Here is a 24,555-nt window from a genome sequence, read left to right on the forward strand (position 1 = left end):
GCAGCCTTACAGGTTGCCTATACCCCTTGCATCCACATGCAAAGGCTGAAGGACACTAGGCTTCCTACTCTCCCTGTCTCTCACAGCCACAGTCTCTTGAGACAGGGTTTCTCACTGAGCCTGGCACTTGCCATCCAGCCTAGCCAGCAAGTCTCCCAACCCCCTGGCTCACCTCCAGCAGCCACACGGTCTATCGGTCTATCGAGTGGGACTTGGGGATGCCAGCTCAGGTACTGGGGACTTACAGCAAACGCTCTTTCCCTGAGCCAGCCCCCATCCTGCTGCCTTGAAGCCTCCTGTCTAGTTTCCGTCCTATCTGTTCCTGAAACATACTTTCCTCCTCAGCTAATGTCTGCCTTAAAAACAACACATTCAATGAGTCTGTGTTTACAAACTGTTTCTTCATCATCTGTCCTTCCTCTTGTCTTCCGGTTTTGGAAAATCCTTTATAGTTTTTTTTTTTTTTTCTTTTAATGCTGCCACATGAAGACACCTCTATGTCGAAAACAAGCTATTGGCGGTGATCTGTAACGAACCATGGCAACGTGACTTCTCTGGGGTAGAAGGGGAGACTGCATTACTAAGCTTTGACCGGAGTGCGGTGCTTTCTGGCACGGAATATTAGAGATCACTAAAGAGGAGGTTTCTGACGCAGATCTGGATGGATTACACAGGGATACCATTCTCTTGCTTCTGTTCTAACGTCAACCACTCTAGAGTCGGAATTAGCATATAGGCTGTGTTTACCGCACACAATAGTGACAAATCCCAAGGTTAACAGACTCCAAAGTGATCTGAGTTTTAATCTCCTGAGATTACCTTCTCGCTAATATAGATTTAATGGGATTGGTTTTATGTAACACCAGGAAAATGAGTACCTTGGGGGGAAATTTAGGAAATACATTGTAAAGGATCTTTTCATTTCCTTATTCATTCGTTCGTTCCATAAAGGATGACTTTCAAAACTGCCTGCTGGTGATCAACACACTGGCAAAAATAAAAATAAAAAATAAAATGAAAACTTTGTTAAACATATTTAAAAAATGTGTACAAAGTCCTTTCTGAAATGTGACAGGTAAGATCTAGTGACTTTAACAGGAGGCTCTCCCATCAGGACTCTCACTTAGAATCTTAGACTCTCCCTTGGAAGAGGGCACCCCAGCCTCCCTCCTGGCTGTGCTTCCTGTCTTACAGAACTTTAAGTCTGTGTTCAGTGCAGTGTGAGGCCGGGACACACAGGGGTCTGTCCTGACCCTCAGCGACTCAGCAGCTGCTTCCCTGGAGGAGGAGTAACGTAGCTCCAGCTGGTCCTCGGGTGCGGGCAAATGGGTACCACTCTTGCTTCCCACACACGCCACTGAATACACGTTAGACACATATCAGTATCTCAGAGTGTCTGATGCTGCACATTTAGTCCCTGTCAAGTAGATGACTATGTTGTAAGATGTGTTTGTTTTGACTTCACAACATCCTAGAGAATATTTTAAAACATAATTTCATGTCAAAAGTGCTCTGTCCCTCTCTCACCATTCCCCAGGTAGAATTTTGTCTCACTCAAATATTCTGCTTTAAGGTTATCTTTTAAAAAGCTAGGGAAGTGCTGAGCTCCAACTGTAAAAGGTTTTATTAAAGTTCTTAGATGGGAGCACTCACACCGGTACTGGTCCACACTCGGGTCTGAGTCTACGTCCTCCCATGGCTGCTAGGAGCAGAGGCCTGTCTACGGAGAGAGAAGCGCATAAAACCCAGCAGACTCATGGCTTCTCCTTCTGCTGCTGCTTTGACATTCTGGGAAAATTCATATTGAACTTAATTTGTCCAGATGTATCTAGGGCAAAGGGAAAATTTAGATTTTAGAGCACCTCAATTCAATACAAAATCCTCCGTGGGAAATGTCAAGCCTGCATTCACTCTTCAGGCTTACTGAGGCCTCTGCTGGGGCTTGCTTGCATCACTGAAACACTAGAGCTTCATAAAATAGTTAAAACCCTGCTTCCCGCCGAGCAACAGCATCATTCCCATTCATCAGAAATAAATAGAATTCATCCATCAATTAAAATAATCCCAACAATAAAACCAAAAGTATCTTATATTCTCATGGTTTTAATTAAAGTATTTGTTTTATAATCCTGGCTTAGTAATAACTCTTATTCTCTTATATCACAAGCTTGTCTTTAAGTAAACTCATAGCACAATTAAGGCAGATTTAACCTGTACATAGTCTCGGCATCTAAATGCCATGACATTATTTAATACAAACAGTAAAATCAGAAAGTATCCATATTTTTCTTGTATTCATCATTAGAGTTAAAAATTAAGTAATTCATTGGATTTCCATAAAATTTCACTGTTAAGATAGAAAACAAATGCTACAACAATTCTGTAATTTCCTTTACCTAATTAAAATAAATACAGATACTATGGAGAACTTAACTTTTAAATATGTGGAGAAAATCAACACTTTAGGACAGCTCAGAGGCAGAACACCTGCCTATCATATACAAAGCTCTGGGTTCAATCCCCAGTCTTGAAAGAAAGAAGGAAAGAGGAGGGAAGGAAAGGGGGGGGGGGGAGAGAAAGGGAGGGAGAGGAAAACAAATGTTTTATATTCGTTCCTCATAGAAGACTCTGCAGAACACATAGAGAGTAGCTGCTATGAAATCATATTGTTAAGTATTGCCTTAAAATCCTGCTTACATAATTTTATGTGTCCATTTCATTATCCAGATACATAAACCCAAAACAACCTCTGGTTACATTAAGAGCAGGAGATTGAGTAGCTCTGAAGATCAGCCTCCTGCCATTAATACAAAGTCAGGCTTTTAAAGTAATTTGGTGATCCGAATCCTTGAGGAAACAAATGATAAAACCTTCAGGAGACCAATGGGCCCAGGTAGAAAACGCTGGGGACCAAAAGGCTTGCAGTTAATGTAGTGTTCCATTAGCACATCTTTGGGAAACAGGATGCAACCAGATCCTTGTTATTTCTCACTGGAAAGCCAGAGCCATCGAGTCATTTAGAAAAGGTATTCAGAAAAAGGCCTTTAGAATCTAGGTGTTTTCAAACGTGCAGTGTTAAAGGGACGTGCAGAGTTAGGGTCCCCAGCTCACGGCTTCTCTCTCGACTCTGCTGCACTCAAGCACTTCTCTCACTGTCTTCACCTTTACAGGAGGACAAACTCTTCTGTGCTAAATCTTTTGAAATTCTTCTTTTCATCTTCGAAGAAAAGGTCTTCTTCACTAGCTGCAGTAGATGAAAAATCAAAGTCTCTGGAATGGCCATTTACAAAAGTAAATAATGGATATTTCTCCTTAGAGGAAATTTTCAACATCTGTAAGAGACAGCACAATGAATCATTCACCGGATGCAAGTGTGCATAGTAGGGCGGAGAGACACAGCTAAGCGTTTTAGCCCTGACCTTGCCTGTTCCTTTCTCTGGTTCCTGGCTGTCTTAACCGTCCTGCCTACAGGCTCAAAGCTGACCGGCACCACAGTTTACCCAGAAACACGCAAGCTGGATTATCTTCACCCCGAGGCCTCCAGTCTTCAAGTCCATTTACTCTGCAGTCATGATGAAGAGCTAACTCGTGTGACAAAATGGCGGAGAAATGCTGGGAAGGACTGTTTGGTAAGGTGACACACATAAAAGCAACGTGACACTGAATCAGAAGGCCCAGTCTTAACTCGAGTCTGCAGCTAACCTCAAATGACTCTCCCTTATCCTCTGAGAGCCTAAGTCGGCCATTTTCCCTACTTTGGAGATTTGTTTTTAAAAGACTAAAAGCAGTAATATAAAGCTCTTTTAAATACTCAGTTTCTGGGCCATTGAGATGGCTCAGTGGGTAAAGACTTGCCACCAAGCCTAACAAACTGAGTTTAATACCCAACACCCACGTGGTGGAGAGAATTAATTCTTCCTAGTTGTTCTCTGATTTCCACACGTGTACAATGACGTGTATATACTCACAGTTTTTAAAAAGGATAAAAATTTAAAACATAGTTTGTTTTTTTCAAAGATTTCTATACTAAAGTTTTTGGCTGAAGTACTTCTGCTTTAATCTAGTCAGCATGAAAGAGTGATCTCTGGTTCAGTCATGACAAACTGCCTCCTTACACAAAAGCAGCCCCTAAAATCTTGTGGGAGACCTGCAACTATTACATAATATACACGTATATAAATTGCAAATTCAAGTGTATTTGAACAATTTTAAGTCTTTCTGTTAAACAAATTCTATTAAAATATAAGCCATGTTCATAAAAATAAATAGAATACTTTCTCTGAAGAATTTTTGGACAAAAAAAATGTTTCTTGTTTTTGTTTTTAAGACAAGATGTAACTATGTCCCCAGACTTGCCACAATCACACTGCCTCTGCCTCCCAAAGGTTGGGGTCACCTGCATGTGCCAACAAAACTTAGTTAAAAATAAGGACCAATAAAACTCTGCAAAGTCCAAGCTATCCAGCAAGGGCTGAGAGAATATCAACTGTACATATACACATCACTAATTATTGTTATCACCTGTAGATTTATCACATACACACACACACACACAAGCACAAATGCATGCACACATTACATTTGTAGCTTCTTTTGAAATATGACTTAAATAAGTGGCTCTTGCAAAAGAAACAATGTTTAAAACATTTCAATGAGACATTTAACATAATTCACATTTTTTTCTTTATGGTTGCGTGGAAACAAACCATTTTTAAAACAACCAAGTACTAAAAAACATTAGTTGATAAAACCAGATCTTATAATTTGTTTCTGGCTTCTATCTTTTCATTGCTCTAATTTATTGGATTTGCATTCTACAAAAAAAGAGGAGATGGGCAAAAAAATCAAAATAGAGAACAAGAGGCAGAGGAAATTGCATCTGAGGAATCATCCTGTACCAGCCAACAGCTGGGATGCAGGCCAGGCGCGCCTGTCACTCCACACCAGTCTCCTGTCGCTTGAAAAGTCCATTATCGGACGGGCAAGCATCCGTGTCACATTGCCCTCAGAGTTTAGAGTTAGAATCTCCCAGCTTTCCTTTCAAGATCAGAAAGGAGCCATTTGGGTTTGTTAGCTATGAGCAAGATGCTCATCAATGATCAGAGTTCAATCTGCTCCCCAGGGGAAGTGTCAGAAAGGCTCCTGAACTCTAAGGCCGCCTATCTAAAACCTGTTTCCAGCTTTGAGAACTCTCAGTGGCGAATCTCTGAGTTTATTTAAAATAACACTAAAGACTCAAATGAGAACAGGACATCGCAAAAGAAGACAGGTTTATCCAGGGGACTGAAGACAAGTCTCAGTAGTTCAGCTTACCCACCCACATGGCAGCTCAGAACCATCCATAACTCTAGCTCCAGATCTGATGCCCCCTTTCTGCCTTCCATTGGGCACACGTGTGGGGAAACACCCATCCACATTAAAGTTAAAAATGAAGGTTTATCCACACCAGTTCCAATTCAATGTCCACATAAAACCTGCAGCATCTGACTGAAGACTGCCTCCACAGTTAAGGGCACTGGCTGCTCTCGTAGAAAACGCGAGCTCAGTTCCCAGCTCCCACACGGCACCTTCAACCACAGGTAACTCAAGTTTCACGGGATGCAAGACCCTTTCACTTCCAAGGCACCAGGAACACATGTCTTGCACAAATATCCATGTAGAGAAGAACTCATAGACATAAAAAAGAAATAAATGCACTTCTTTAAAACCCCACCATCCGTGTTTACAGCAGGTTCTTTCTCACAGGGTCAAACCTTGGGAGGTAATCAAGATGGTGCTGCTGTTTCTTAGAGAACAAATACTGAGCTGATCGAGAAAGTGGGACAGTAGAGCATCGACCTATAAAAGCACATGTCACAGCCTCACGTGCCTGTTACCACGTGGAAAGGGTCAGTCTGACGAGACTGCATACTGCGGGGCCTCAGCCAGAAGGCATTGGGGAACACCAAAGGGGGCTTGTAATTGCCTAGTTCACTCTTTTCTAAATTAATAAATTCAAAACCAAAGGACTGAAACAATTACAACCACACACCGCATCAACAATTGCATTGTCACAATTACATCAACGATGGAGAAAGGAACACTCCTCCACTGTTGGTGGGGTTGTAAGCTGGGACAACCACTCTGGAAATGAGACATAGTACTACCTGAGGACCCAGCTATACCTCTCCCGGACATAAACCCAAAAGACCCTCCAACATACAACAAGAACACAATCTTCACTATGTTCAAAGCAGCCTTATTTATAATAGCCAGAAGCTGGAAAGAACCCAGATGTCCTTCAACAGAGGAATGAATACAGAAATTGTGGTACATTTACACAATGGAGTACTACTCAGCTGTGAGAAACAATGACTTCATGAAATTCTTAGGCAAATGGATGGAACTTGAAAATATCATCCTAAGTGAAGTAACCCAGTCACAAAAGAACAGACATGGTATGCACTCACTGATAAGTGGATACTAGCCCCAAAAGCTCTGAATACCCGAGAAACAATTCACAGACCTTAGGAAGCTCAAAAAGAAGGAAAGCCAGAAGGTGGATGCCTCAGTCCTTCTTAGAAGGGAGAACAGAACACTCATAGAAGATACAGGGACAAACAGAGGAGCAGGGATTGAAGAAAAGATCTACAGAGGCTGCCTCACCTGGGGATCCACCCCATATGCAGCCACTAAACTCAAGCACTACTGCTGATGCCAAGAAGTGCTTACTGGCTGGAACCTGATATGGATGCCTCCTTAGAGACTCTGCCAGAGCCATACAGATACAGTTGAGGATGCTTGCATCTAACCATCGGACTGAACACAGAAACCCCAAATGAAGGAGTTAGAGAAATGACTGAAGGAGCTGAAAGGGTGTGCAACCCCATGGGAAGAACAAAATTATCAACCAACCAACCCTCCAGAGCTCCCAGGGACTAAAACACCAACCACTGAGCACACATGGAGAGACCCATGGCTCCAGTCACATATGTAGCAGAGGATAGCAGTGTCTGGCATCAGTGAGAGGAGAGGACTTTGAGCCAGTGAAGACTCGTTTTCCCAGTGTAGGGGAATGCCAAGGTGCTGAGGTGGGAGAGGGTGGTTGGGAGAGAGAGCACCTTCATGGAGACAAGTGGAGGGGGGGTATGAGATTGGGGAGAAAGGGGATAATATTTGAATGTAAATATAGAGAATATCCAATAAAAATGAAAAAAATGGCTAAAATCTCAAAACAAAAAAAAAAACAACAAAACAATTATATCAATAATTCATTATTGGTACGTGTGTCTCCAATGACCTAACAACAGACTTTCCAGATACTTCCCACAGCCAGACATCTTTCTTCTTTTTTTATTGGATATTCTCTGTATTTACATTTCAAATGTTATTCTTTTTCCCCCCACTCCCGTCCCCCTCCCCTTGCTTCCATGAAGGTCTCCCTCTCCCAACCACCCTCTCCACCTCAGCACCTTGGCGTTCCCCTACACTGGCCAGACATCTTTAAGAATAAGAGGAACTAGTAGCTTGAAAACTTTGGGGCTGGACAGATGGCTCAGTGGTTAAGAGCACTTGCTTATCTTCCAAAGGACCCAGGTCTTGTTCCCAGCACCCACACCAGGCAGCTCACAGCCACCTATACATCCAACTCCAGGGGATCCTTGGTGGACACCCACACAGACAAACACAGGAACATAAATAAAAAGCACAAATAGTTTTTAAAAGAAAATCAATCCTGAATTTAAAAAAGATGGAAAATCTGACTTTCTAATTAGAACAATGGCAGTGTTGTCAAAACCTTGGGAATTTTCAAAGTGGATAATATAAAACCTACATTTAAAAATTCCAAATTAGAGACAAAATATCACTAGCTTAACACTATTCAGAGTAAAATACATGTCAATCAATTGATGGTTTAGGAAATGTTTATTCTATAATCATTTTTAGATTTATTCCTGTATGTGCGCATATATGCTGTGTGTATGCCATGTGTGTATTGAGGGAATATATATCTTACATGTGTATACATGTGTATGCTGTGTATTTATGTGTGCATGTGCTATGTGTGTGTATGTGTATGCCATGTGTGGACAAGTGTTAGTGTCTTAGTCACAGTTTCTTTTCCTGCACAAATATCATGTCTAAGAAGCAAGCTGGGGAGGAAAGGGTTTATCCAGCTTATACTTCCACACTGCTGTTCATCACCAGAGGAAGTCAGGACTGGAACTCAAGCAGGTCAGGAAGCAGGAGCTGATGCAGAGGCCATGGAGGGATGTTACTTACTGGCTTGCTTCCCCTGGCTTGCTCAGCCTGCTTTCTTATAGAACCGAGGTCTACCAGCCCAGGGATGGCACCACCCACAATGGGCTGGGCCCTCCCCCCTTGATCACTAGTTGAGAAAATGCCTTACAGCTGGATCTCATGGAGGCATTTCCTCAAGGGAGGCTCCTTTCTCTGTGATAACTCTAGCTTGGGTCAAGTTGACACAAAACCAGCCAGTACAGACAGAAGAGGGCATTAGATCCCTTGAAGCCGCCGGAGTTACTAGCGGTCGTGGCCAGCCTGAACTCAGGTTCTCTGGAAGAGCAGTAAGCACCCGTAACTGCTGAGCCATTTCTCCAGGACCCAAAGGCTTATTATATAATCTATTACAAACTTTTATTAAATGTGTGTGTGCACCTACAGAGGTCAGAAGAAAACTAGCTAGTCAATTCTTTCCTCCAGCTACGTGGGTTCTAAGGATGGAATTCAAATCATCAGGGTCACTTGAAGACACTCTCACCTGCTGAGTCATCTCCCAGCCCTATCCTATATCTTTAAAAACAAGATATAAATCTATTTATAAAACTCTAGAAGCATATATAATGAAAACATTAATGCATATCTGTAGATGGAAAAATTAACACTGAGCTTTTTTTTTCTGTTGGGGTGTGTGTGTGTGTGTGTGTGTGTGTGTGTGTGTGTGTGTGTGTGTGACAGAGAGAGAGAGGGACGGAGAGAGAACTTTCTAAACTCCTAAGCATGTACTTCATAAATTAAGAAAACTCTCATTTTTAAACTTTTAAGATAAATTAGTTTACAAAAGCATAAATAATTTTAAAATGGGACTTGAGCAGTCTAAATCCTAGTCCGCTCTCACAGCAGAGCTAACGGATACTGAAACTGCTGTATTACAGGAAAGCAATGTGATCATACTTTATCTGTGGACTGGGCTGACAGGCCTCAGAATTTAGGTAGGAAATGCCTAGAGGAAAAGGTGAGTAGTTTATCTCATCATAAAGCTAGTTAGGAGGATGTAAGTAAAATCAGGAAACATCTCTTTCCCCATGCCAACGCCCTTGCTCCCGCAGCCCCACCGTGAAACCCTGCTAGTCCACAGCACTCTGCTGACGCGCTCCATGGTCACTGTATGAGCTACAGCATATGAGCTGATCATTCTAAAACCAGGCAAAAACATGAAAGAGTAAAATGTCAAAATCACCCTGAAAAGCCTTCCAATTGCTTAAGTATGTCAGTGTTCACGCTGTATGCACATCCTTTCCAGCGGCATGTGTAAGTGTGCAATATGGACTACTACACCATGAAGTCTGGCACACTCTCAAGTTCCCGGGAAGAATTAGGAGCTGGATGCCAGCCTGGACTAAATATATCAGGACACGGTCTTAAAATGCCACAGCTAAAATTACATATATGTACACATGAATACACACACAGATAAATAGATGATAAATAGATAAGTAGATGAATTAAATAATAATAGAAGATAGATAAATGGATGAATGGATGGTAGACAGATAATAGATAGATAACTATATTAATTAATAATTAATAAATGGAAGATAGATAAGATACTTAGATGGCTCAGTGGTTACGAGTACTGGCTGCTCTTACAAAAGACCAGGGATTGATGCCCAACATCCACATAGTGGCTCACAACCATCTGCAACTCCTGATACCTCTCTGGCTTCTACAGGCAGCAAGCACACGTGATACACAGATTTATGCAGATGTGTAGATTGTCCTGAAGCTGTTTGTATTTTAATGTTAATTCCACTTCCCCAAGAAGAGCTGCCCAGTCTCATACTCTTGAGGTGACTTCAACTGAACCTTCCCATTTTCATTATTAAAATAAAGGAAAGCCAGTGACTGGGCGGGCGAGGGAGGTAGAGAGGGCTGAGACCTCTGAGGAGGGTAGAGGATGGAGGGTGAAGGTCGTGGCAAGATGGAGGTTCCCAAGGACCAGCTAGACCCAGGTGATATTGATTGGCATTAAACAGCTATGAACATTAAGGATTTTATAGGTCTACTATCTCATATAGAAGGGCAGTTTGTATCTTTGTCTATTTGATTGAGGGTTGAACACATAAACCTGTATGAAAAGCTATCAGGCTGTAGAGTTGTATTTATATGGGATTTTGGGGTAGAGAATCAACCCGGGACAGAGGCAGAGAACAGGCGGTAGAAAACCACCAGGGAGGGGAGTTTCTCGGACAAGTTGGGCCGTGGTGGTGGCTCGGGCAGAGCAACAGTGGTGCGAGAGGCTCCGAATCAGGGTCAGGCCTGAGGAGTGAGACCCCAGGGCCAATAAAGAAATAAGTTTATTTTATATTTTTTAATATTTACGGCAACACAGGTGAAATGCCCACACACATAAAATAAAATACATAAACAGACACATTTCTCTGTCAAGCATCCGTGGTCCTGCGGCATCTCACTTCCCAGTGTCCTTTGAATAACTTTCCGTTCACTGTTGTCTCCATCTAGTCCACAGCCCAAAGCACAGACGATCCACCCTCCACCCCTCCTATGTACTAGGTCATTCGACAATCCACCCTCCATCTCACCTATGTACTAGGTCATTCGAAGATCCACCCTCCACCCCTCCTATGTACTAGGTCATTCGAAGATCCACCCTCCACCCCTCCTATGTACTAGGTCATTCGAAGATCCACCCTCCACCCCTCCTATGTACTAGGTCATTCGACAATCCACCCTCCATCCCTCCTATGTAGGTCATTCTGTATCCCTCCCTTTAAAATGCTACCTGCAGGCTGGAAAGATGGCTCAGCAGTAAGAGTACCAGATGCTCTTCTGAGTTCAATTCCCAGCAACTACATGGTGGCTCACAACCATCTATAGTGAGATGTGCTGCCCTCTTCTGGTGTGCCGGCATACAGGCAGGCAGAACATTGATTGTACACATAATAAATAAATTCAGCTTCAGCTTTCTCTCTGCCGAGCATCGTTACCATCCATTGTGCGCAGATGAGGTGGTGAACACTGGGGGATCGGTGCCATCTCTATGGTTTCAAGGCTACAGGGACCTGATAAAGCCAGGGTTTTATCATGGCAGCTTAACTCTAATATAGCCAAAACTCTATACAGCCTTCAGCAGCAAATGAAGAGTCACTGTAACATCAGATCAAATCAACCATACTAGAGTAGAACAATTTATTTCTCCCCAAATTAGTTCAAGAATTTCTATCAATAGCGATTTCTTTTATATTAATTAGTAGTGGAGTTGTTGCAAATGACAAATTTAAAAAAACAATTAACAAAGGTTTTAAATAATAGAACCATTTTATCAACAAGAAGTCTTATTTTTTTTTAACTTGGATTGTTTAGTTGACATTAAAAGACAATCCCTATAATTCCCTGGCCTCCCTCTCCTAATTACAGTAAGATTACTAATGTCCCATATGTTTAGTTTGCCTTCAGGGCAGGGGAAGTGGCTGAGAGACAACATTGCATCCATACCCCATTTCGTCAGTGAAACATCCTCCAAAGTCCTAGTCCACACCCACCCAAAGTGTATCTACATGACTGAGACCCCGGGAACATGAGGGCACATTAACACCATAAATACAGTCAGGATCCCTCTTGTAAGAGAAAGTAGAAAAGAGATGGGGATTAACAAGTATCCAGTGCTTGTGTGCCACTCGTAGATGAGGACCGCACGGTAAAAGATCAAACAAGGCCTTGTGCTAAGTACATCTTCAGGGTCTGTGGTCAGAAACCGCCAGGCTGAGACCCGAAGGACACGAAGGTAACAAGCCCTGTCAGCTGATGGATTGGAGACGGCAGGACAGAGACTGCAGTCCTCCAGAGCAGACCTCACCAGTCCTGCTATGAGAAGGTAGTTTGGGTTTCGTTGTTTGCTTAAACCCTCAGCTCATAACCATTTTACCACAGGTCTCTCACAACACTCTTCCTCGGATTTCTCCCCAGTGTCTTCTGGTTCTTCTTCACACTTCTTTCCTGACCACAGGACAACTCATCCTTCCAGCTCCAGGCGGATTCCACTGACTATCTCAGCCCACGCTGACGGCTCCTCCAGTGGAGCATAAAGGTGACTAACACTGGCTGAGCCGCTGGGCCGACTGTCTCACCTTCCTCAATGGCCGAGGTGCCAGCACTGGCCGACAGTTGCTGTGCAGACTGACCGTCTGGTGCCTGACGGCTCTATACTGTATTGTCATTATTGTCACAATGTTAGTCTTATGGCATTTATTAAACATAGAGAGTCATTTGTCGTTAATGTCCATTCTTGTCTTTTTAATGAAACTATAAACCCCTGAAGATTAAACAAGAAACCAAGAATTCTTACCACCAGATCCGAAAGGGAAAAGGATGCAGCTAGAGAGCATGGAGCTAAAGAAATAACATCTCTGGGAAACACGATCGTAAACACGCACCTGAAACACGACATTTTCTGCTGGGGAGACAAGAATGTTGATCTAAGAGGAGAACGCAGACTAACCTTCTCTCTCCCTATGAGGACCAGGCGCAGGAGGCGGCTCCCAACCGAATACAAAACAAGTAACCGAACAACTGCTCAACAACAGGATCTACCTGAAAACTGAAAAGACTTTGAAGACTGTGATCGCTGTCACTGGAAATAAAGACCACTGCAGGGAAGATGAATTCTCGTGTAAACAGGGACAGGGACAGAGATGGTGAGCAGCCCTGAGTTGCTGCAAGGGGTTTGACTCAGCACTACCCCTAAATACTTCTCTCCATTTTTTCTAAAGGCTTGTTTATTGTATGTGTAGGAGTGTTTTTCCTGTGTATGAGGCTGTGCACCACATGCAGGCCTTGTGCTCACAGAGAAGAGAGATAAGACCCCTGGTAACTGGAGTTATAAGTGGATGTTAGGGACCATGTGGGTTCTGAGAATCAAACTGGGGTCCTCTAAAAGCCAGCTCTCTAGCCCCAACAACTGCCATTTTGTGAAAGTTGCTGAGCTTCCTAGAACTTCCTTAGCCGTATAAGGGATGTACTGGTATCTACCTTAAAAAGTTCAATTAGAGTGAGATATGAGGGTGCTCAGCAAAGGACTCAACACCAGACAGAGACACATTGAAGGCTTCTCTGATCTCAACTGTCTATGAACGTAACTTTCTTCTGCGGCTAGCAGATAACTAGCATAGAATTTGTGTTAACCCCTATTCTATAATGAAGTCATTTCTTTTTTAGTTTTTATTGGTTTATCATTTATTTGTGTGGGTGGGTGGGTGCTTCTTTGAGTTATAAGCCTCACATGCATGCAGGGTACCTTGGAGCAGAAGAGGGTGCCAGAGCTCCTGGAACTGGAGTTACAGACAATTGTAAGTTGCCACGTGGGTGTTGGGAATTGAACCCAGGTACTGTGAAAACCTAGTCAGTGCTCTTAAGTACTAAGTCATCTTTCCAGCCACAGTGATTTTTTTTTAACTTATTTATATAAGTGCACTGTCGCTGTCTTCAGACACACCAGAAGAGGGCATCAGATCCCATTACAGATGGTTCTGAGCCGCCATGTGGTTGCTGGGATTTGAACTCAGGACCTCTGGAAGAATAGTCAGTGCTCTTAACCACTGAGCCATCTCTCTAGCCCAATTCATTTCTTAATATTGTTGTTTTTTTGTGTGATTTTCTGGCCTCAAACAGCAGCACTAACAGGTAATGTGTTTGCCAACGAAAGCAGTAGGCTATATAATTTCTTCTTGTTTGTTATGCCTGTTTCTCTGAAGTCCGTCCTGCAGAACTCAGAGGGAAACACTCTGCACGTGCAGAGACAACACAAAGAAGCAGAGCAAAATGAAACCGAATGATTTGCTCGATTTCAAAAAAAAGTCCTTAGACAAAGAGGAACTAGACACTCAATGAACAGGATTCCCATTGAGGACGTGTGAAGTCAACACAGTCACCTACTTACAGGAAAACAGTAAACCAGGCCAAGCACATTTTCATAAACCTCACTGACTTCTCAGTCTTCAGAATGGTGCCACAGCACATCAGAGAGGGAAGGAGCTTGCTCACTGGTGCACAGCACATCAGAGGCAAACAGTACAGCCATGGATGCCAGCCTATCAGATCTTAGCTTGTAGTGCTTAGAATTCAAACCTGAGAACTTCCAAAGAAAGACGTTCCCACTGAGGGAACGAGAGTTTACATCGAACTTTTTGACCACCAACTCCCTATAGGAAACAGGAAACAGGAGTGCACACCCCGAGAAAAGAGGAACGACAGATCATTTGGAGTTGGACTCATGACTCCCAGGAAAGAACTGGAGACCCGGGAATGAAGGGAGCCCCAGGGAAACAGGAGTGGGAAGGCAAGAGTCAGCCAAACTTGGTTTTAACCCCACACTGGCCCTCACTTTGTTCCTGAATGGAGAAGCGTGGGCACAATCAACAGATTTTGGAGATGTATGTACATACTACCTTTACATATACATATATGTATACATAATTACATAGAGAAATTCATTTCTAGAAAAGTATGTTTTGAGTTATGCATACTAACAGTACTAAGCCAATAACCACTGTAAACTGTAGGGTAAAGACACAGCAGTTTCAGGAAAATAGCCCTGGAACATAACTGAAGACTATATAGCGCAGTCACTGAGCTCTTTGAGAACTTTGAAGAAAAACTTTGAGCAAAGCCTCGTTAATTCAGTCTTTCATTCGGCAAACATTTACCAAGCCCTAGAGTGTGGCAGCGCCCTCAGAGGGAAAGGCACGCACACGCGGAAGCGGCAGAATGCACACAGACGAGGCACACTCGTGGAAAGTGAGCGACAAACCAGGAAGGAGGCAACTGCACATGACACAGCACACGTGAGGAAGCACCGGAAGGAGCGTGAGTACCTGTGGGACGGAGAGGGAGTTGGGAGAAGAAGGCAGACGGGAGGTCCAGGGCTGGTGGGGAGGAGGCAAGGAGCCTTATGAGTTAGTACAGGTTTGAGGCTGACTCCACGTAGGTTGAAAAGAAGCTACGAAGGTATGAATGAGAAGTTACTAGCACAATCTTAATCTCATTTTTTAATTTAGTTTATAAGAATGGAAATTTGCCTGTATGTCTCTCTGTGCACTATACGCACACACAGTGGCCATTAAAGCCAAAAGATGACATAAGATCCCTTGGAACTGGAGTTGCAAAGGGTTGTGGGCCACCTCCTGGGGGCTGGGACTCAAACCCAGCTCCTCAGGAAGAGCAGTCAGTGCTCTTAACCACAGAGCTCTCTCCAGCCCCCTTCATCGGGAGTTAAATAAAATCACTGTGGCGGCTGTGTTGGCTACAGACTGTATAGCAAGGTGACAGTTAAGAAACTGGAGCAGACATTTCAAGGTGTCGTGATGGGCCAGAGTACCACTCACCCCGCATGCCGGGTGGGAGACAGCGGAGGTGATGAGAGATGCTTGTGCGGCACACACGGGGTGGGGGGGTGGAGAAGGACCTAGTCTGAGGGCAGGGCCCATGAAAATGGCGTTGCAGATTTATAGAGTAACCAAATGCCCTCTCCATTGCTCCGCTTCACTTCAGCACTTTCTATAATTTACTTTAGTGCCCACATTCCTCTGGATGGGTAACAGATAAAATGTAACAGGTCTCCTTCTATACGGGGTACCTGTGGCAGAATTCTGGTAAAATAGAAAAATAAGGATAGTTTTACAATTTTTAAAATGGATCTTTTTATTTTATAGTCATGTCTTACCACTTTAAAAAATAGCTAACAGCCACTTTATAAATATGCTTATTAGGAGAGCCTGTTAAAATAGCATGCGTCAAAATAACTCCATCACCAAGAGCAACCATAAGGATGGATCAAACAGGTAAAGCACCAGTCAAAAGCCTCTGGAGGCACGTGAGACGAGCACGTGGTAGGGGGAGAACCTGGTGGGTGGAACGGAGCAGCCGGTGCCAGGGGCCGGTCCCACTTCCAAAGCCAGCACACAGGCAGGAGCAGTGTGCCGCTGCCCTACTACATGCACTGAGGCAGTAGACATCACCTAAGGTGATGGAACAAATTGAAATCATGTGCCAGCCACTAAAACTCAGCAGGAAGACAGTATTCTGTGTCACCTGCTGTAAGACATCTGACCTGGAAGGTATATGGCCTGAAAATCGTGAGGAAACAGCAGTCCCCACTATTAGGGACAAGCCACAGGGTGTCTGTCTGTTTTGTCTTGTTTTAAAGCAAATCTGGTCATCATTAAAAGTACAAGATGAAGTGAGAGTCAGTGAAGACGATAAACTCCTCTAGATTAAAGCAGGCTCAAGACAGACAGACGTCATGTGGTTCCTGCTAACGCTCAGACCCCAACATGATAAGCAGTGTCACTTCCCGATTAGAACAGCTGAACTGAGTTTATGCAGGAGACGGGCCGTAAATGTAATCAGCACACACTCAATTCTTCAGTCACGATGGGGGGCATCATACTAGTAAGTACTCTCACATGGTTCTTAGCAAAGTTACTCCATTACATTTTCAACTCCTCTTGAAGATTTCTAACTGTCCGTTTGAAATGGATGTGAAATAAAGGCATAAACAAACTGTAACAGTATTTGTTCATTGACAAAAAGCACTACAAGAAACAAGGGCCACACAAAATGACCCCAGACAGAAGCAGTGTGAGAAAGAAGGAACAGAGGCATCAGGAAGGCACCACTCACTACAACACAAGGAGTTTAGAGTCCTACAGAATCAGATTCTAGACAGAGAAGCACAGAAACAGAACATAAGGCAGGAAATGCTACCAGAGATAGAGAAGCAATTGCAGTTACATAATTGTAAATGATTCAGTGGGGCCAGGCGAGGTGGTGCAGGCCTGTAATTCCAACACTCGTGATGCAGAAGCCAGAGAATCAGGGACTTGGGCCTTCAAAATGGTTCAGTGGGTAAGGGGGCCTGCGGCCAAGTCTGACGGTGAGTTAGGTTATGGGAGTCCATGTGGGAGAAGAAATGAGCTGACCCTTCCAAGCTGTCTTCTGACCTATATACGGGGACACACACACAAATAATAAATCTCACATAAATAATAAGTATGATAATTTTAAAAGAGAGAGAATAAATACCAAACTAGCCTCAGCTACACAGTTTTCAAAGCCAGCTGGAGCTACACCAAATCTGTCTAAAAGAAAGGAAAAAAAACAAAACCAATCAAGGGGCTAAAGAAATGGCTCAGTGATTTAGAGCATTTGTTGCTCTTCCAGAGGAGCCAAGCTTGATTCCCAGCACCCACATGGGGGCTCACAGCCAGCTGTGACTTCAGTCCCGGGGCATCTGATGCCCTCTGCTGACTTCTCAGGCATCAAACATGTCCAGGGGAAACAGACATCATGTAAGTAAAACTGTCACACATAAGATAAAATAAATAAAGCTAATAAAACTCATAATTAATCAATAGAAAAAAATTTTAGTCAATCAGTAGATTCAATTAAAGAGTAAGACCTCATGACCATAATTGTACATAATTAATAATATTGCCACAAAGTATATAAAACTAAGAACAGGAAAATATAAAGAAGAAAGAATTCTATCCCCGGAGGTGGGAGCTTATCCCACAATTGGGGCCATCAGACCTGGTAGCAGGCCCCCTTATCTACTGAGCCACCATAATGGCCCAGTGTCTTAATTCTCTTGCTCTTGTATTGATGTGACTCGTCACTGAAACAAACAGCTGGCAAAGGCACTGTGTGGTGGTTTGAATATGCTTGGCCCAGAAATGACGCTATCAGATGTGGTCTTGTTGGAGGAAGTGTCACTGTGGGGGTGGGCAATGAGACCCTCCTCCTAACCATGTGGAAACCAGTCTTCTCCTAGGCGGTCTTCAGATGTAGATGTAGAACTCTCAGCTCCTCCTGCACCATGCCTGCCTGGATGCTGCCATGCTCCCGCCGTGATGATGATGGACTGAACCTGAGAACCTGTGAGCCAGCCCCAATTAAATGTTGTCCTTATAAGAGTTGCCTTGGTCATGGTGTCTCTTCGCAGCAATGCAAACTCTAAGTAAGATACACTGTAAGACTGCTTTGGGTTCATGGGTTTCAGTCCATCATGATGGGAAGGCGTGAAAGTATGAACAGCTCTACTCCTGGTGACTCCTCCCCACAAGCTAGGACTCATCTCCTAGAGCTTCTGTAGCCTCTGCTGCCAACACCACACCAGCTGAGGATCAGGTGCAGGCACACATGCGCCTGTGAGCAACACCTCAGATCTGAACCATGGCAGTCACTTAGCTTTCAATAATAAGTTAAAAAGCGCGTGGGAAAATAAAGGACATAAAAAAATTAAGGGAGGAAAGGAAAGAGGGACTGTGGATGGCCAAAACACCAGAGACAGGGCTAAAGAGCTACTCCATCAAGTCTTGAGAAGTCAGCAGCTGTTGCAAATTCCTCCCCAGCAAACCTCACTGTGCCAAGGGAACTGGGTGTTAAAGTCAGACCAGTGGGTGTGGCCACAAGGGCTCCTGGACTTTGAGGAGTTCCGTAGAACGGGACAGGTAAAGCGTTCAAACGCTTCTTGACTAGATGAACTCACCATCATCTAGGTGGTAGGTGTCACTGTCAATCAGAGGAATACAGATTAAAATACAAACTGATACTATCTCGTAGACTGTTTATAAATTTCAGCCAGGCAGTCTCAAGCGCCAGCACATGAGGCGTTGGGAATTCTTGCAGACTGCTTTTAGGATTACTCTGGACAGCATTTGACAGCAGGAGGCAAACAGAAGCACACCGCCCTCTGCCCAGCATTTCTACTGATGTACAGAGTATCTCTAATGCAGATGGGAAGAATTAGACATGCACAAGAATAGTCTTTCAGACACTGTTTGTAGGGCTGAACGGATGGCTCGGTGATGAAAGCACTTGCACAGAACCTGGGTTCAATCCCCAGCACCCACATGGGAGCTCCATCTGTAACTCCCCTCCCAGGGGGCCTGACGCCCTCTTCTGGTCTTCATAGGCAATGCAGTACATGTGATATACTTAAATAGCTGCAGTTAGAACACCCATACACACAAAAACAAGTAACCCTAGCCAGGGGGTGGTGATGCAAGCCTTTAATCCCAGCACTCAGGAGCAGAGACAGGCAGATCTCTGTGAGTTCAAGGCCAGCCTGGTTTCAGAGCTAGTTCCAGGGCTACCCATACTATACAAAGAAAACCTGTCCTGAAAAACAAATAACTTTTTAAAAAGAAAATACAAGTAATAGAATATTATTTGTAACTAAGACCTGAAATAAACCATTTTAGGTTCTTAGAAACAAGCTAAATGATCATCAAAAAAGTAACTTGGGTAACATACAAAGTAGCATGTGATGTTACAGATGTGTCAGAATGGGTGTGGTGGACCGATCTAACACTTAACAAGTAAGAAAAGGAGTGCAGCTGGGGAAAGGGCCACTCACACTGGACTTATAACCAATCACAGTATATGTGTGATTTTTCATAAGCGCGGTGCTAGGATGCAGGCATTTTTTTATATGTCTATATGCCTGAAATTTAAATTTTAATGGCATAAGATACATTATTAATGCGCTGCTGCAGCCTGACATTCATGCTTCTCTCCAATATTATGCCAACGTACGTCCCCAGTGTCACCCGTGCCATGCGGCTACTTCCTCGAAGTGCTTCCTGGGCTGCAGACATTCCCACATGGCCTTCCCTGCTTCCCGTGTGCGCTTCTTTTCCTCACTTACAACTTAAACAATTTTGTACACACAAATGGAAAGGGAAATCACGTACACTACACCCACAATGTTCTCTACCATGAAAATGCATGTGTGCATCTTTAGTGCCACGTGAAAATATCAGGTATTACACCCTGGATTAATTGACAAGTCATTTTCCAAGTCTGCTATAAAAGATTGCTTTGGTAGAACTGAAGTCTCCAGAGCACACCCTTCAGGGTTCTGCTCAGACGGTCAGAGGACGGAGACCCTGTCCTGCATGTACACGGGCTTCCATCAACATGGAGTGGGCGTGTGCCACAGTGTCCCTTCTCTTGGCCTTCTCCCCAGTCATTGCCTTGGCTTTAAGCACGTTCCCTTCTTACTAAGCAGTGGAAATTATGTGCACACTTTCAGGCTCAGCTTAAATATCACCATCCCAATAAAATACTTTGACTCGGATATGCCATCTCTCCGGGTTCTACTCACTCCCTTCCCCATCAATTTCTTTCTAGATTCAGTTGGCGTTTATCATATTGAATGTAATGTATGTCTGCTTGTCGCATTCCTCCCTCTGCACAAATGTTACTGGAGTCTAGAAGCTTTATGTCTTATTCGAAGCAGGAATTCCACCTCGGTCGTCGTACACTTAGTACACAGCAATTATGTACAACCTAAAGACAGCTCCAGCTGATAATTACCTTAATAATTTTATTAACATTTCTCAATCACACAGCATGTGGAGATTATTCACCCACAGAACATTACAACTAAACATGACAATCTAGGCTGCCTAGCTTCGTCATCAACATGAGGAAAAAATAAATCTTATTAGAAAAAATGTAGAAAACGATTGGGCTGACTGAAGATGCCAAATTCTGGTGTTGGGGGTGCGTGCTTAACTTAGGACTGCCCGAGACACAGTGATTGACAAGGCTGAGCTTTGACACCACTCAACAGCCCTTAGCTTAGAGAGCGGTTTGCTGGTCCTGAAGAATCCTCGGTACTTCCAGAAGACACCAGCAGTTTCCTTTGCCCTTTCCTCTGGCACCTCAGCAGGATTCTAATGGCTTTTCTGGGTTAGAAAGCCATGGTGGCTGCTTCTGATCAGAAAGTCAACAAGCAGCTCCTCGTTAAATGCCTTGGTTTGCCTCAGCCACAGTAGTACAATGCACTCCTGTTTCAAACGCACTTATTCGGATCCAAATAGGAAGTAAGCCAAAGAAAACAGAGAAATTCACCTTTCTGTGGGAAATATTTATCAGTATCAACATCTATCACTAGATTGCCTGGATTTATTATATATTTTAGGACATTCACGGTACTTTACAAAGACAAAGGAGTATCAAACCAGAACATATACTGTCAGCCATGATTTTGGGGAGGAAGCAATGAGGAGTGAGGCCCATGGGTGGACGAAGGAGGCGCTCACAGGGCTCGCCCTCTTCTGGTTCACTTTTTCTATCACATTCCTGTTAAGTTTCTCTCTTTCTCTTGGCATGTCAAGTAAACTACAATTCCCTTTTGAGACACTGTATTAAACATTTTCATACTATTTTTATATTGTTGAAGTGAACTGTTAACCTACTATGTCTATCTTCCTGAACGAATAAAATCAACTGGATGCTGAACAAAGCTCGTCGCACATCTGAGTCCCAGCTCCAAGCACCTCACGGTGGTTCTAGTCTGTTGACTTCCTATGTAGTCCTGGCCTGATAAAGACGCCCATCCACTTACTCACACTGAGCGCAGGAGGCATAAAGCTCCGCATGTGGTTAAAGCAGTGCCCATGCACCAAAAATGCACCAGCTTACATGGAGCAAGTAGCTGGCCCAGTACCTACTTCAGCGAGCACTTAAAAGTGGACCCGACCAGACAAGACACAGTTCCTGGAAACTCACAACACACCTCGATTAATAAAGCAGTTCTGGGAATCCCAAAAATATCACTCTCTTTTTTAAAAGGTAAATAAAAAACCACTTGGACTAAAAAGAAATAAAATTTGACTTGATCAAACTTCATTAATTTTTTTTTCTACCCCTAAGGGAGTGCCCTTTAAAATCCTCTTCAAATAGGATGTAACCTAATTGCTTGCCCAGGGCCACAGTTGACAGGATTTGTGTTTCAACACTGCCACCTAGTGGACAACACTTTTAACTAGTCTCTAACTTCATCTGTCTCAAATGCTGGTTCCCCAAAGTTAGTAATAATAACATTCAAGGAGGAATGCTACATGTATGTGCATGTAACAGTTACACACCTATTGTCATGGAATAGAAATCATGTCATTTACAAACATCACTAAACAGTGCTTTTAATAAGGTACCTTAGTGATTTCTTCAGATGCTCGTTCAAAGTCCTGGACGTTTCGACAATAAAATCCTATTGTGCAACTAGGATCCATTTTTCGAAATGACATCTTCTTAGGAGATGGACAGTGGAATGTCTGTAATTTTTAAAATAGTTTGGAATTAATTTTCCCTTGGTGGACTCTTTCCCAAAATATAATAAATACATTTTCTAAGGAGCCTTTTAACCCTTACCATTCTCTACAAAGATGCAGAACACAAGAACCAGTGCTGTGTATTTAACCAAACCTTTACCCTCATGACACTATGCTGCTCAGTAAACAACGCCAGTTCATCAAATACGGGATACATTTCTAATACTTGAAAAATGTACGGTCTAAGAACCCTGTTAGCCAGCCATCTCTATGAGACTGAGTTGAGTCTGTTTTATTAGACATTCTTTGTTGTTTATAAATTCATAGCAGTTTTATCCATATAGCCAAAAGTGAGAAATGAACCAAATATCCATCAACAGAGGCAGTTGAGGGCCCTGGCTGCTGTTGCACCTACAAAGTGGTTTCCAACTGCCTGTAACTCCAGTGCCAAGGGATCCAATGCCCCCTTCTGGCCTCCATGGGTACTGCACACATGAAATACACATACTCATACAACCTAAAATAAATAAGTCTTTTTTAAAACATAAAAATTCAAGTCATACCACAGTTGTTTGGAATTAAAAAGAAGCAAACTCCTTTCGTGTGCATGTGGATGAAGGTTCTTTTTAGTCTTGTGTGTTCACATGGATATATGAAGGGTCTTCTTCCTAATGCTTAAAACTCTCTTAATAAGATTATTCTTATAATCTAACACACAAACTCCAGGCTTCTGTAAATGCCCTATACTGATACAGTCAGGTCCAGAGCTTTTGTTTGTTTGATTTTGTTATTCTTGTTACTCTCATACAGGCTGTCACTGTGTAGCCCTGGACAGCAGACTTGGCGCTGTAGACCAAGCTGGCCTCCAACTCACAGGAACCCACTAGCCTCTGCCTCCCGAATGTAAAATTACTGGCCCATAATTAAATTTTCTTCCATTTTCTTTTCTAATATTCATTTCCATAAAGAGCATGAGATGAGGCGGGTGAAACTCGCCCATGGGGGCTCTGCAAAGGACATCCATTCTGAGCAGGCCAACTCTGTGTTTCGGTCAACAGCATGCCAGTAACCCCGCACCAAACCCTGACCTTACCAAGTGCTTATTAGCTCATCCCTTCTTTAACAAGTGGGATCCAGACCGGCTAACATCCCAGCACAAGCACTGTTTCACTGGACTTTCCCTAATATGGTTTCAATTATTTTATTTTAAAGAGATTCTGAATCAGATCTGAGGCACAGGGGAGCTGAGAAAACTATAAGCTGCAGTATGGAGGAATGTGCTAAGGTACAAGGAAGCCTTTTACACAGAGCGCATCTAAAAACAGCCCAATTTGCTGAACAGGTAACAAGAACTGACTCTTCGGTTTTTACTGCCCGGTCGGGAAGACAGTCAGAACGTCTGTCCTAGGTCCAGTGGCGCAGGTCCAACTGGTCTGTAACTGTGGCTTCTCTCCATAAGGCACTGACCAGAGCTCCTCCTAGAACAGTTACTAGAACAGCACGTGCCTGGCCCACCGCAACCTCCATACATAAGACCCGAACTCGCTAACCTGTAACTTGTGTCTAAAAAGAACCTGCTAATTACCCACACAGCACAGTTATAAGTCTCTGATTTCACTCAAAATCGAAGCTGCTTGTGGCCGTCCCTGCTCCAGGGGTGGGACTCGGAAAGGCACCTCAGATCCTTCTCCATGTTTACGTCATATTGTTTTGTGTCTACCTAAGATTCTAAAGTCAAAACAATATTAATTTAGATTCTGAATCATTTCTATTTATTGTGAAATAAGTCTGCTTTTTAAATATATTCCAAAGTGGTGTTGCTAGGCTATGTTCATTTTATGATAACTCATTAAGCTATGCATTTATCTATGTAAAATTAAATAAAATTTAATTTTAAAATTCTGATGTTTGGTAATGGCAGCTTCTACCTACATACATACACAACTTAGGGAGTAATAATTATGTATACTTCCTTCGGTAACAATGAAATATATTTCTGGAAAAAGAAGAATCAACTCCTATTTATTTCATTTTAATGAATCATTTTTTCATTGCCAGAACAAATATTTATTAGGCACTTATTAAATTCCAGACATGATTACATGTTTAATTAAGGAATTCATTTCCTAAAAGAGATGCTGTGGGGTCACACTCCTTATATATGCTCTAAGAATAATAATCCTTGGCACAATGGATT

The 24,555-nt window shown here is 43.1% G+C and overlaps 1 protein-coding gene across 1 annotated transcript in view; it reads right to left on the bottom strand.

Moving 5' to 3' along the window:
• Positions 1–2,083: 2,083 nt before the first annotated feature.
• Positions 2,084–24,555, bottom strand: part of ATG4C (autophagy related 4C cysteine peptidase) — a 65,036-nt gene continuing 42,564 nt past the window's right edge. The window contains exons 10-11 of the mRNA XM_080922025.1: positions 22,242–22,361; positions 2,084–3,332 (exon numbers count right to left, since the gene is read on the bottom strand). Coding sequence (XP_080778151.1) covers positions 3,165–3,332; positions 22,242–22,361 — 288 coding nt within the window. The 3' untranslated portion in view covers positions 2,084–3,164. The remainder of the gene's footprint in view (positions 3,333–22,241; positions 22,362–24,555) is intronic.

This window comes from Micromys minutus, assembly GCF_963924665.1.
Source record: "Micromys minutus genome assembly, chromosome: 9".
In the NCBI taxonomy this organism is placed as follows: domain Eukaryota; kingdom Metazoa; phylum Chordata; class Mammalia; order Rodentia; family Muridae; genus Micromys; species Micromys minutus.